Consider the following 14,566-nt stretch of genomic DNA (forward strand, 5'->3'; position numbering starts at 1 on the left):
AACAATAATATTTCATTATGTTGTGCAGCTGCAGAAGTCCAGTGACTGGTTAGTTCATTCACTTAGAGGGGGATAGTGACAGAGAAGTCTAACGTTTCCTTTTATACCCTTGGCAATCCATTTTTTTCTGAATTAATTTGAAAGATATAAGCATTATTATAACTTCTGGCTCGGTGAAAGATATCACCATATATAGTATCCTACTGTGGTGCTGCCTACACCATTCCACTCCACTGTAGTGACGTGTACACCCCCTCCTCCCTGTCATTGTCCTGGCTTTCCCCTGATGAACACAGCAGGACTGTCTCTTCACGTTGGACCCTAGACTGGCAATGGTCAAAACGTCGAGTTGTCCACGGAGACGCATACGGCCATGAAATGGTTGTGGAAACGGAGGGGGTCACCTGAGAGAAAGGGGATAGAGAAGAGATTCATAGAAAGACTGACACGTGACCATAGGTTCTGTTTTGTAGAGAATGATGGGCTGTCTAAGTTGGCAAGATCGGACAAAAAAAGCCACTGGCAAACTACTAGCATCATGCACTGAGCTGAGCTCAATCAATTTTGATCAATTAATCATAAATCAATGTGATTGAAGTATGGAGCTCACCTGGGTACACCAGGTATTCTCCCTCAAACTTCCCAGCCGAGGTGAGGTAGAAGCCTTGGCGAGCTCCAGTACCCTCTAAGAGACAATATAGTGCCGTCAGTGCCAGGCCACTTGATTAAGTCATGTGAATGGCCATGTCCCGTACAAATGCCTGTATTCGGCCTACTACTAGTCATCTGATGTGAGTAATGGACCCCCACACCATTATGTTTCTCAGTCATAACTCTCAGCAATGTGGTCTTCCTGTCTTCCAAGGCACTCTGTTCCTTAAAGCTATTCTCCAGTCCCGCATGGTACTGCCACATTGCTCTGGATTCACCTCAGGATTCTGTAAGGATCAATTAAACCAAACTGAGCGTGTAGGGCTTGAGGGGGAAGAAACTGGGTGTTCTGCCTAGGTTGTCGGGCCAGAGACCCCCGCCAGGGTCCCTATGATGCCCAGTTCACTAGCTGCATTCAAGTCGTCCACGCCCACAGAAGTTTATTCCGATGACCTGGCGGCTGTTCGCCATGCTTCCTCAACTCGCATCGTCTTTGGACAGTTTTCCTTGTCTTTGGCGAATCCATCGGACTGTGACATACCCGACCATGGGTTTTTGAATTAAATGTTCATGCACTGAACTGTCGCACACACTGGGTGGTGTCCACATGAGTTCTGATCTGGATGCGTATTGGCACATGCTGAAAAGCATAATAATCTAATGATTCCTTGGGTTGAAGCAGCTATTTGGAACAGTAGAATCTAGAGAAATGACACAACAGTCAAACACACAAACATCCCTAAAATATTGAGCATGCGTGATGTGCAGTGTAAGTGTGGGAGAGCTCTGGCATTTCCTTGTGGGTGGGAACAATATCACCGGTGTGTCGTGTGGTAGCCAATGGCAAGGAAGAACCGTGATTGAATTTGGTCAAGAGCATTGCCAAATAAGTGATACACAAACTATTCTCCAATTTTTTCGGTGACGATTAATGAAAATCGCAACAGTTTATTGGAACCATGAAGAAGAATACATTTAACAAAATGTTCTTATTACATCTCAATTAACTGAAACGAGTTCATTCAACTTAAAGTAAAAACCAACCATTTCTAGCTGTTGACACCTTTAAGTGTTTATTAGGTATCGTCAATGGATTTAATAACCTGTACATACAGTGCATTCGGAAAGTACTCAGACCCCTTCAGTTTACACATTGTTACGTTACAGCCTCATTCTAAAATTCTAAATTTCCCCCCTCAATCTACATACAATACCCCATAATGACAAAGAGAAAACAGATATTTTAAATTGGAGCAAATTTATCAAAATAAAACAAATATCTTAATTGCATAAGTATTCAGACCCTTTGCCATGACTCGATTTTGAGCTCAGGTGCATCCTGTTTCCATGGATCATCCTTGATGTTTCTAGAACTTGATTGAAGTCCACCTGTGGTAAAGACGATTGGACATGATTTGGAAAGGCACACACCTGTCTATATAAAGGTCACACAGTTGACAGTGCATATTAGAGCAAAAACCAAGCCATGAGGTCGAAGGAATTGTCTGTAGAGCTCCGATACAGGATTGTGTCAAGGCACAGATCTGGGGAAGTGTACCAAAAAAATGTCTGCAGCATTGAATGTCTCCAAGAACACAGTCCCCTCCATCATTCTTAAATGGAAGAAGTTTGGAACCCCCAAGACTCTTCCAAGAGCTGGCCGTCCGGCCAAACTGAGCAAAGCCAAAAGGCACATGACAGTTTGCCAAAAGGCACCTAAAGGACTCTCAGACCATGAGAAACTAGATTCTCTGGTCTGATGAAACCAAGACTCTTTGCCTGAATGCCAAGCATCACATCTGGAGGAAACCAGGCACTGCTCATCACCTGGCCAATACCATCCCTACGGTGAAGGATGGTGGTGGCATCATGCTGTGGGGATGTTTTTCAGCGTCAGGGACTGGGAGATTAGTCAGGATCGAGGGAAAGATGAACTGAGCAAAGAGATCCCTGATGAAAACCTACTCCAGAGCGCTCAGGACATCAGACTGGGGGCGAAGGTTCACCTTCAACAGGACAACCTTAAGCAAGACAATGCAGGAGTTGAGTGGCCCAGCCAGAGCCCAGACTTAAACCGAATCGAACATCTCTGGAAAGACCTGAAAATAGCTGTGCAGATGCTCCCCATCATACGGACAGAGCTTGAGAGTATTTGCAGAGAAGAACCGAAGAAACTGCTAAAATACAGGTGTGCCAAGCTTGTAGCATCATACCCAAGAAGACTCAAGGCTGTAGTCGCTGCCAAAAGTGCTTCAACAAAGAACTGAGTAAAGGGTCTGAATACTTATGTAAATGTGTGTTTTTTTTTATATACATTTACAAAAATGTCAAACCTGTTTTAGCTTTGTCATTATGGGGTGTTGTGTGTAGATTGAGGGGGTGTCCATTATACATAGCTTTGGGTGTGCTCTTGATCATATGGCAAGGATGTTGTGTTTTCATGAACAAATTAAATATTTTATTTTATACTACTAGTTGAAGATCCTCAAGCTCTTTCATGAGTTGAGCCTCCTTTTCCATCTTTTCAAGCTGAGAAACGACAAGGGACAAAAATAAAACACATGTTAGCACCAATTCTCTATTTTCAAGTAGAATATACAAATGTGTCAACTGGATCTTTATTGAATGTGTGTGTGACAGTAGTTTGTCAGAACAATACCTGGTTCTTTTGAATGGGTTTCCCAGTTGCTTGCAGTGCTTTCAACTCATCTATAGCTTTCAGTTTCTAGGAGTAAGTTTGAAATTAACAGAATTAACGTACAGCTAAGCAATTCTCAACACCAAGGGCAACACTTGATGTGGAACTTACTCAAGACTAATTTGTCGACAGTATGCTTGTGATAAATCATTTTCATAGCAGTGAAAATTAAAAGGTCAATTACATTATGAAGTAAAACCTGCTACCCCAAAGACGTAAATTGAATCTGTAAAAATACTGTAAGGTAAATTTGGACGAAACACAAACAGCTTACTACAGGTACTTCAGCCACCAACTGATACAGTTACTACTGACTATTAAACAGTGACCATATTTTTTCACCTTCTTTACGTTCTTGATCTTCTTGTCAGTCTCTGGGTCGCCACAGGAGAGTTCAGTCTGAGCACTGCTGGCTGGAGAGGGATCTGACTGGGGCTCAAGGGCATCTGGGTTTATCTCCTACACAAGCAGAAAACACAACTTGTTGAACCCTAGAAGGCTTTAAAACATCACAAAAATCACGCACAACTTGATCGCTTACCTAACCACCTCCCACTCCTGATATCTTAGACAAGAGCAATTCTCCACTTCAGTCATACATTCCAGCACATTAGGAGAAGATTTTGCAAAGTATCTGTACCTGTTTGGCTGCTTTCTTTGCCTCTCGTTTTTTCTGGTTCTTCAGAGCAGTCTTGGACAGCTGCTTGTCCCCGGTGGCGCCAGGCCTCATGTTCTGTGGAGGCTCCTCTTCATGCTGACAGAGAAAAGAGTGGATATTTACAGACCTTTTTCATCACTATTAGGTCTTCCTCTTCAGGGGTGGATTTAATACAATGCAACTTTATTTGGCCCTTTAAAAGGATAGTTCACCCAAATTCTATATTGGTTTGCTTACTCTGTAAGCAGTCTATGGATAAGGTAAGTCAGCAATCAATGCTTTGGTTCACCTGCTAACTTTTCAGCATTTACAGCACAACACCAATGCTTGGTATCACTAATATTAGCATTTTACGTCCAAATCCTCCCAAAGTGTCTAAAATCGATTGTGGACTTCAATAAAGTTACTTAAAACATGGACATGAAAAATGCTAATTGGAATTTGATGAACTTTCCCTTTAAATGCTCATGTTTTGTTTTATAACGGAATGCCTACTGAAGAAAAACCTGACCCCTGGCCCTCCTCTACTTACTAGTTTAGAGCTGGCTGTGACCGGTTTATTCCGTAGGGCAGGTGGGCGGTAGGCCTGAGCTGGCTTGGACTCTGTGCTGCCCAGCTCGCTGGGTGCTGCCTGGTACTTCACCGGCCTCTCAGGGAACGTCCCGTCTGGGAAGGGCTGCCACACAGTCTCCCAGAGCTCTGTGCCCGTCGGTGTGTCCTGCTTGTACAGAACCGTGCCTGTGTAGTGCCAGATCTTGTAGCCGTTGCTGACACGTAGCCGGGGGGCGCAGGTCGACGTGACGACGTGTTCACCGTCTGGGCACCAGGCGAAGTGGGTGGAGTCCGGCGCCTGGGGCTTGGACACCTGCTTCCACTTCTTGACATCCCACACCTCCATCTGGCCCCGTAGGTTCCCGAAGCCGGCCAAGACCAGGATGTGGCCCTGGGGGCTGTAGTAGACGGCATTGCGGGGGCCCGTGCCGAAGTCGAAGACAGGGTCGCACTTGAGGTTGTAGACAGTAGCCTTGGCGGGCATGAAGCCATAGACCACGCAGAACTCTGTGGAGTTTGGGCTCCATGCCACATCGTAGATGGGCCCGTTCTTCTCTGTTCACAACACAGATAGATACCATATGTTTACGAACCACAGAGCATCAGCTAAATTCATTTAAAATTATTCCTGGGTGTAAGCAGCGAGGCTCCGGGAGAGGCTCGAGCTGCTCAGTGTACAATTGCGCTCTGGTTCAATTTTTTAAAGAATGACGAGCTTCTCATGCCCGAGAACACTTGATAAATGCGGCATGCGCACACGCCGGCAAAAAAGGTACACTTCCAGTGTAACAGGCTGACTACACCGCTCGCATCGCGTGCGTTGCACAATACATTTAGAAATCTGTATTGTTAAATTATGGCACCCACCCTACTTGTGCATAACAATGAGCATCTGCATTGCCAAGGGCTAAAATAGAAGTCAGTTCTATTTGTGACGCAGATAACTCTGCAAGTCCTGCCTCTCCCATCTCCTCATTGGTTTATAGAAGCAGATAACCAATGAGGAGATGGCACGTGGGTGACAAAGACGAGCGAGGTCAGTGGCGGTAATGCACCTAATTTATGAAAGTTGCCAATCGCAATATAAATTCAAGAGAATTAAAAGCCTGGGAGGAGGAGTGATGACTATAAATGAGTCGGTTGACTGTTTTGTGTGGATTCATTGGCAGAGTAGAGGACCTTGTGCATTTCAGGTAAAATAACAACTCAACGTTTATATCCCAGGACAAATTAGCTAGCAACAGCAAGCTAGCTAAATAGGACAAATTAGCTAGCAAGTGCAAGTTAGCTATCTAAATTGCCATAAATGTTTAATGCTTTTTCGACCTGCCACCAAATTAATGTAATTGGTTCAGAGTTTGTTTTGATATTTTAACCTGCGTGTCGTGATCGCGTTTGGTGTAAGGGGACAAAATACATTTATGCAAGATGGCGCGCGCAGCTGGTTTTGGTTCCGTGATACAGATAAAAACATACCGAATGACCATCGCGCCAGTGCTGCTCCCCTGGTATTTACATATCGTTGCCTTCAGACGTACAAATAAGTAAAGTGGAGTAAAAACACACTATATAAAAATGATGCACTCACGTAGCTGCACCGCAGAAGTCTCCCCATTGGTGGCCAAGTAGTGTAAAGTCTGTTCTCCGTAGTATGAGGCCCCTGTTTTATCCACCTCTATGCTGGCCTGCACCAGAACCGCAGTGGCTGATTGAGGAAAAAAGAAAAAAAGCCGTCATGTCATTAATCTTCTACAAACAACAAACTTTTAGTATAACGCAAACGACACATTCTCCATAACAGAATTCTGTTGTAAATGTTGACCAACCTTTTTTGTTCCACAGCATGGTCACCCTGTCAGCCTTAAAGAAACTCTTGTTGGCCAGAGCACAGGTCGGGCCACCAAAGTTGGGGTACTGGTATAGCCGGACAAACGAGGGGGCACCTTTGCTCCCAGGGACATAAACAGCCACCTTCAGCAGAAACACAGTGGCAAATGTCAATACCCTCTTCTACAGTCAGCTAACCAAACAGATATATGAATTGTTAAGTTTATCGGCAGGAAACAGAATAAAACAGAGGTATACCTTACTAGGCTGACTTCCTGGGGACAGCACAAACTCGGACACCTTCTGCAAGTGAAGCTTATTGGCAATGGTGCCTGGAAAAAGAGACAATTAACTAATACAAATATTGTTACTTTTATAATAGAATGTGCATAAGCGCTACCTAGTGCTCTCAATAAATGCTTGGTTCTGTGTGTCAAATCAGTATGGAGCTGCCATCATGGCTAGTTATCCATTGTTAAGGAGATTTCTTGACCTCAATTGGAATTCCTGGTTGAATAAACTTTCAATAAATAAAATCTATGTAGACAAGAACGGGGACGATAAAGATACTTACTAAAATCGTTGTTCTCAAAAAAATGAAGTTCATTGTTAACACTCCTGACCGCAATCTTCTCGTCATCTGACCAGCCTGGACACCTGTACATATTGACAAGACAAAAACAATCTGTTCAGAAAATAAAGGTCATGATGCAAACATATAACTAAAAACTATCATCATTTTTCAGTTTCTATTCAAAGCAGTGAGGGGTGATAATGATAAAGTGGTGGCAGACATTATCTAGCCTTCCCAAGTGCATCATCTGTGTAACAGAGAATCACACTCACATGATTGGTAACCATCATTACGACCAGGAATACGACTTTCCCGAAGCAGATCCTTTGTTCGGACCTCCACCCTGGACATGGGATCTTATCCCAGAGGTCGACCCAAAACAAAGCGGTCGCCGCAGGAGAGGCAGATGGAGCGACCTACTGGTCAGACTTGGAAGGCGAGCACACCTTCCACTGCTTCCGAGCATATTACTCTCCAATGTCCAATCTCTAGATAACAAGGTGGATGAAATTAGGGCACGAGTTGCCTTCCAGAGAGACATCAGAGATTGTAACATTCTCTGTTTCATGGAAACCTGGCTCATTCGGCATATGTTGTCAGTCGGTACAGCCACCCGGTTTCTTCACGCATCGCGCCGACAAAGAAACATCTCTCTGGTAAGAAGAAGGGCGGGGGTGTATGCCTTATGATTAATGACTCATAGTATAATCATAACAACATACAGGAACTCAAGTCCTTTTGTTCACCTGACCTATAATTCCTGACAATCAAATTCCGACCGCATTATCTACCAAGAGAATTCTCTTCGATTATAGTCACATATCACATACACCCCCCCCCCCCAAGCAGATACCTTGACGGCCCTGAAAGGACTTCACTGGACTATGTAATCTGGAAACCATAGATCCTGAGGCTGCATTTATTGTAGCTGGGGATTTTAACAAAGCTAATCTGAGAACAAGGCTTTCTAAATTCTGTCAGCATATGGAATGCGCGATAACATTCTGGATCATTGCTACTCCAACTTCCGCGATGCATACAAAGCCCTTCCCCGGCCCTCCCTTCGGCAAACCAAACAATGACTCCATTTTGTTGCTCCCAACCTATAGACAGAAAATAAAACAGGAAATGCCCGGGCTCAGGCCTATCCAACGCTGATCTGACCAATCGGATTCCCCGCTTCAAGATTGCTTCGATCACGAGGACTGGGATGTGTTCCGGTTTAGCCTCAGACAACATATTGCTGATAAACTCGCTCACCGCGTCAGATAGCGAGTTTATTAGCAAGTGCATTGGTGATTTTGTACCCACTGTGACTATTGAAACCTTCCCTAACCAGAAACCGTGGATTGATGCCAGCATTCGCGCAGAACTGAAAGCGCGAACCACAGCTTTTAATCATGGCAAGGCGACTGGAAACATGACCGAATACAAACAGTGTAGCTATTCCCTCTGCAAGGCAAGCAAGCAAGCGAAGCGTCAGTATAGAGACAAAGTAGTCGCAATTCAACAGCTCAAACACGAGACGTATGTGGCAGGGTCTACAGTACAGTCAATCACGAATTACAAAAAGAAAACCAGCCCCGTTGCGGACATCGACGTCTTGCTCCCAGACAAATTAAACAACTTCTTTGCTCGCTTTGAGGACAATACAGTGCCACTTACACGGCCCGCTACCAAAGCCTGTGGGCTCTCCTTCACAGTGGCCAAAGTGAGTGAAACATTTAAACGCGTTAACCCTCGCAAGGCTGCCGGCCCAGACGGCATCCCTAGCCGCATCCTTAAAGCTTGCGCAGACCAGCTGGCTGGTGTGTTTACGGACATATTCAATCAATCCTTATCCCAGTCTGCTGTCCCCACATTCAAGAGGGCCACCATTGTTCCTGTTCCCAAGAAAGCTAAGGTAACTGAACTAAATTACTACCGCCCCGTAGCACTCACTTCTGTCATCATGAAGTGCTTTGAGAAACTAGTCAAGGATCATATCACCTCCACACTACCTGATACCCTAGACCCACTCCAATTTGTTTACTGCCCCAATAGGTCCACAGACGACGCAATCACACTGCCCTGTCCCATCTGGACAAGAGGAATACCTACGTAAGAATGCTGTTTATTTACTACACCTCATCATTTAACACCATAGTACCCTCTAAACTTGTCATTAAGCTCAAAGCCCTGGGTCTCGACCCCATCCTGTACAATTGGGTCCTGGACTTTGACGGGCCGCCCCCAAGTGGTGACGGTATGAAACAACATCTCCACCCCGTTGATCCTCAACACTGGGGCCCCACAAGCGTGAGTCCTCAGCCCTCTCCTGTACTCCCTGTTCACCCATGACTGCGTGGCCATGCACAGTTCCAACTCAATTATAAAGTTTGCAGACGACACTACAGTGGTAGGCTTGATTACCAACAACGATGAGACGGCCTACAGGGAGGAGGTTAGGGAGGAGGTTAGGGCCCTCGGACAGTAGTGGAGAAGGTGGCGAAAGTTTTAAGTTTCACGGCGTGCACATCATGGACCAACTGAAATGGTCCAGCCACACAGACATCATGGTGAAGAAGGCGCAACAGCGAAGAGTCACGACATCCGTTTGAATGTCCCATCTGAAAGACGGCACCTTACGCAGGGAAATGTCCCCGTCACTGTCCCGGGACATTGGAATCTCCTTTGACCAGAGTGCCCCCTACTGGACCACTTCCAGCAGCATCTGATTTCCCATCCAGGGACCGAACAGGACCAACCCTACTTAGCTTCAGAGGCAAGCAGGGTGTTATGCTGCTGGGTAATCCTCTGTATTTCCTCAGATGGACAAACACACAGTAATAGACAATGGTGCAAACTCACCATCCTTGTACCTTCTTATGGTAGAGAGCCTTGAGGCAGGTCCCAGTTTGCAAATCCCACAGCTGCAAGTTGGCATCTCCCTGTGGGTTTTCTTGTGTCTCTAACAAGAGAAAGGAAAAATACCATTGCATTACCTATTGTAAAGATGAGTGCTAGTGCAGCACAACCAACCACAAACCATACATTGAAATGGACATGACATTTAAATTATATCTAGTTCAAAACATAATACATTTAGACTCCCTAATTGTGTGCCTGCTTAAGGATTCTACAGACTACGCAAACAGTGACATACGGTCTGTCAAAAAAAAATCAGCTGGACAAGAATTCATTGAAACTAAAGTACATAGAACTACTGTATGTAGAAAGTGATGCACCGTCGCTCCATTTGCGTAGTGTGTAGAGCCCTTTGGTCATTAATAGATTCCAGAAAAAGGCTAAGGAGCACAATTTCAAGAGTCAGTGCTTTCCATTTTCATAATCTAATCAAATCTCGTGTTAGAATTTGTATTGCATTTCAATGTAGTTATGTAAACTTACTGCTATACACCTGCCATGTAGCCAGTACAGTGTTCAGCGGAGAGAACGCCAACATTGCAGTCTTTGGAAGGTCAAATGACCTGACTTGTGAGCCATCTGCAACCTTCACAACAGTGACCCTGACAAACAAAACATGGGCATGACAACTAATGTGATCGGAACAGTCTCAACGCATGCAAAATATTTCAATGCCTGAAGAAGTAGCCTACATGACGAATGTCACTACAGCATGCAGGGGTTTTATACTACTTTCGCATACTGATACATAGAGCTCGGGGCAAAAGTGGTGTACTATATAGGGAATCGTGTGCCATGTGGGATGCAGATTTAGTGCCATGATGTAGCTTTTCTTACTTCTCTCCATTGCACCATGCAAACAATGTCCCATCCTTGCTGAAAGCAACATATTTACTTTGCAGAGGGTCCCTGAAAATGAAAGGTTTAATAAATAAAATTGCATTTGCAACACATGAACAGGGATTGATTTGGCTAACAATGTAACATTATGTTAAGTCTGATAGAACGGGAATGACCTTTGAAAATCTGCATTCTTCTCGCAGTTTGGTGGTCCACGGAGCAGCACTGTGCCGTCAGATCCCCGGACTGTGATCACAATAACAGCAGCAGTTAGTCTAAAATCACTGATGTAATAGCTATGTAAGATTAACGAATTAGCTACATTATCATCAGCAGGAGGTAAATATGATTGGAACGGAACTGGGCTTGCAAGATATAATACTACAGTGATGGGTTTGCAGCATGCAAGCATACAGCATCTGGCAAAATGTTTAGAAAGCATTTGGCAAGCTTGTAACATTACTCTGACAAGAGCACGTCAAAATCGAGTTGAAAGTAAGGAAATTATTCAACATTCCAAATCACGTGACAGTTCATAGTGTCCGTGGCGTATATTCTACAACCCAGGTTAACATCTAAAACAATACGTAAACAACAAATAAAGAATTTACTCTTCAATGAAAGAACCCACCTGCTAAGAGAGGTGTGGGGGGCGCCATGATGTGCCGGAAAGAGAATAATCTGCAAAAGGAAATGCCAAAGTCTCAAGAAAAAAGGGGCGTGTTATTGGAACGTTGGCCACGTCATCAGAGAATTGTGTGACTAATCACTTTTTTTCTCCATAATAAATTCACTCCTACATTGAATGTTGTTTACTAACAAATACATGTTGATCTATAAACAAATATGTTTTATTAATCGCTTTTGGCCATGTTGTATTTTTTTCTATGAAACGAAACAACATTTTGGAATGACACGACCAAGGAAATGCTCTTCCTGTGTGGGAGTGTTCTACATTCTGTGTACGTAGACAAACTCAAGACACGCTGCCCGGTGGATGCAGATTTCACTGAAGGACCAATGCACCGGTCGAAAGTGAGTCAAGTCCAACTCCAGCTACGCCCGAACTCCAGCATTCACTCATCACTAAACGGCGATCGAGCTCTGAAAATTAGCCTCCTGTCTACATTTGACAGCTACAACTTCATAAGTAATCGATAGCTAAAAGGCTGCAATAAGCTTAAACAATGGTGGCAAAACAGAGAATACGCATGGCCAACGAGAAACACAGCAAAAACATCACGCTGAGAGGCAATGTGGCCAAATCCACGGCAAGTTTTGAGATGCAATCAGTCAATAGTCAGTCTTCTAGATGCATTTCTATTTGCTTGAAAATAATAGCTTAGCTACTTGTTTGAATGGTTTCAAAATATCTAAAAGTTTACTTCAAAATTTTGATGTATCTTGATGTTGGTTTCTGATATATTTCTGCAGAGAAATACAGGTGATGACAAGGTGGCAGTGGGACCATGGCTTTTGGCCTTATTCATCTTTGTCGTCTGCGGATCAGGTAAATGCACATGTACAGTGTACACGAATGTTTATTTTCCAATTATGTATACAAACACATGTTATACATTATTGGTTTATTCCCCCATGTTTTAAAACATTTGAAAAGTCTCGAGACCAAAGTCTCATAATAAACCAATTTGTGTTAGAGCGGCTAATATTACGTGATTCAGGTTAGGAATACCCTATTCATAGACTCTATAACTACCTTTAGCGCCTATTGATGAATGTATCTTCTTCTGCTTGGTCTGAACTAGCCCAATATGTACACTTAATGAGCTTACCATTAACCCTTTAGGTCCAAGGACCTTGTGCTATTTTCAGAGGTAGACTGGCTATAGCAGTCAAAAAATACATACTCTATAAACTTGAATCAATTCTCAATTGTGATATGGTTACAGAAACATAAAGCCTTTACTTTCATATCGCATCAAAATAATTTCACAAAGGCAACACTGTTTTAAACCACCTTTATCACAGTTGCAGCCGACAGTATTTTTCAGTGACAACGTGTTTCTGGCGACCTTCGTCCTTTACACACAGGTGTTCAGAGCATGCTATAGATAACTCATTAGCACAGGTGGTCCCTTTGTCTTCCATAAACACCCGCTGTAACATGGAGATATGGCTTTGTGAGAATAATAACCCTACAAAACGTGGATATCAAGTTTTGTTTTTTGGAGAGAAAAAAAATATCTGATATGAAAGATAAGGTCCTCATGCTTCCAAAACCTTAACACAAGCGTTTCGTGTTAATGTTCAGACTGAGTGTCTGGGCTCTTAACAAAACTCCCCCATACAGAAGACTCCTTCATTATTCCAGAACTGAGAGTCATGATCAAGGGCTAGGTCTAAACCTGAACATGCATGGCTTGTGGTACAGTTTTGGAAACATATCAGCGAGAAATAACTTAAAAAATATATATAATAATTTACTACACCTTTTTATAGGGTTTTGGTTAATGTTCCCACATGGCCTTGCCAGAAGATATCGACCCTACTGTTACGCTTATTTACACTGAGCTGAACTGAGGTCAGATTGCAGTCATGGTTAATAGTAATAATTGACGGTGCCGTACGAGATGGCTGCCGTTTTACAGGCTCCTAACCAATTATGCTATTGTGTGTTTTTTGACATTACTTGTAACTTATTTTGTACATAATGTTTCTGTCACTGTCTCGTATGACCGAAAAATAGCTTCTGGATATCAGAACAGGGATTATTCTACTCGTACTGGAAAAATATTTTTTATTTAATGAGTCGGAGGCAAAGTTCCAAATCCCAGTCATTCGCATTAAGAAGAGACAGGTATATAGGGGTTGTAGGTCGGGGTGCCTTGTAAGAATCCGACACCGAGTGGGTAATCCGCCTCTACCATCAGTCCTATTAGCCAGCACAGGAGGACTGATTAGAATGTGATGAATGCTATTTGATAGAAGCAGTAAGAGCCTTTGTATTCAAATGCTCAATCTAAAGATAAGATGGGCTTGTGTTTGCGGCGTCATATCACAAATGTTTATTTCCCTTCCACAAGTGGGATAAATGAATCAGTAAATCAAGAGTACATAAACCTCAATTTCTGTAATGTGATTGAGGGCCCTATTTTACCCCCCCCAATGTATCAAATGCTTAATAGTGTCCTCTGATATTTTGTTTCAGCAATCTTCCAGATCATTCAGAGCATTAGAATGGGAATGTAATATCAGGAGTCCTACCGTCATCACCTGTTTCCAGCATTCCTCTACACAACAAGTGGCTTCATGGTGCCTCACAGGATCAAAGATTATCAACTACCATCTGTCCATTCCTTTTTTCCTATTTCTCTTTTCCCCTTTTTGGCATTGCCAAGCAGGGAAAGCACACCCTTGTCATCTTTACCTTACATAACTGATGAAAAAGATTGGAGAACGATTGAAGGATTTTGTTTCAGGGAACTACATGGGTATTTGTACAGTGATGACTGCTGTATGTGTCGCTTGATGTGCCAAAACCAAATGGAGTGAATTTCTGATATTCTCCTGTGGTATAAATTCCAGAACACAAGACCACAGTGACTTAATTCTAGAACTAAACTCTTTTAACTCTTCTTGGTTGTACACGGACAGTATCTGGTGTCTTATAGCCTTCATATTATAATGAATATTATGTGATGCCTTTTTCAGATTTCTTCCACCAAACTAAATGGTCTTTGAATCAGAAGATTTTTGCTAAGACAATGACATTCACTATTTCTGCCTAATCAAACAAATTAAAAAGGTGTATCCTTGTTTGACATGTTATTTTCTTGAGGGGCTGCATACCCAATAACATTTTAGCGGCTCATGCACTTCAAATGTTGTATGAAAAGGA

The 14,566-nt window shown here is 43.2% G+C and overlaps 2 protein-coding genes and 1 pseudogene across 2 annotated transcripts; 1 reads left to right on the top strand and 2 right to left on the bottom strand.

The window, feature by feature from the left end:
- Positions 1–215: 215 nt before the first annotated feature.
- On the bottom strand, positions 216–915 carry LOC118370497 (tRNA-splicing endonuclease subunit Sen34-like; annotated as a pseudogene).
- Positions 916–1,583: 668 nt separating this feature from the next.
- LOC118370492 (eukaryotic translation initiation factor 2A-like) lies at positions 1,584–11,425 on the bottom strand. Its single transcript, XM_052491642.1, has 14 exons — positions 11,339–11,425; positions 10,884–10,953; positions 10,705–10,776; positions 10,351–10,469; positions 9,811–9,910; positions 6,961–7,043; positions 6,645–6,718; positions 6,386–6,530; positions 6,148–6,264; positions 4,540–5,114; positions 3,990–4,103; positions 3,692–3,808; positions 3,311–3,376; positions 1,584–3,180 (listed from the first exon to the last, which is right to left on the bottom strand). Exons 1-14 carry the CDS (start codon positions 11,364–11,366, stop codon positions 3,115–3,117), a joined length of 1,746 nt encoding a protein of 581 aa, XP_052347602.1. The 5' UTR covers positions 11,367–11,425; the 3' UTR covers positions 1,584–3,114.
- Positions 11,426–11,646: 221 nt separating this feature from the next.
- Positions 11,647–14,486, top strand: LOC118370491 (stress-associated endoplasmic reticulum protein 1-like). The gene is made up of 3 exons (XM_035755530.2): positions 11,647–11,978; positions 12,142–12,217; positions 13,877–14,486. Exons 1-3 carry the CDS (start codon positions 11,895–11,897, stop codon positions 13,915–13,917), a joined length of 201 nt encoding a protein of 66 aa, XP_035611423.1. The 5' UTR covers positions 11,647–11,894; the 3' UTR covers positions 13,918–14,486.
- The last annotated feature ends 80 nt before the right edge of the window (positions 14,487–14,566 follow it).

The sequence above is a fragment of the Oncorhynchus keta genome, chromosome 33, assembly GCF_023373465.1.
Source record: "Oncorhynchus keta strain PuntledgeMale-10-30-2019 chromosome 33, Oket_V2, whole genome shotgun sequence".
Lineage (NCBI taxonomy): Eukaryota > Metazoa > Chordata > Actinopteri > Salmoniformes > Salmonidae > Oncorhynchus > Oncorhynchus keta.

Coding starts and splice junctions, on each gene's coding strand:
- LOC118370492 (XM_052491642.1), bottom strand. CDS start 11,366: ATGGCGCCCCCCACACCTCTCTTAGCAG. Junction 10,954..11,338: donor CCCCACACCTCTCTTAGCAG/GTGGGTTCTTTC, acceptor TTGTGATCACAG/TCCGGGGATCTGACGGCACA. Junction 6,265..6,385: donor CATGCTGTGGAACAAAAAAG/GTTGGTCAACAT, acceptor TTCCTCAATCAG/CCACTGCGGTTCTGGTGCAG.
- LOC118370491 (XM_035755530.2), top strand. CDS start 11,895: ATGGTGGCAAAACAGAGAATACGCATGGCCAACGAGAAACACAGCAAA. Junction 11,979..12,141: donor GCAATGTGGCCAAATCCACG/GCAAGTTTTGAG, acceptor ATATTTCTGCAG/AGAAATACAGGTGATGACAA. Junction 12,218..13,876: donor CTTTGTCGTCTGCGGATCAG/GTAAATGCACAT, acceptor ATTTTGTTTCAG/CAATCTTCCAGATCATTCAG.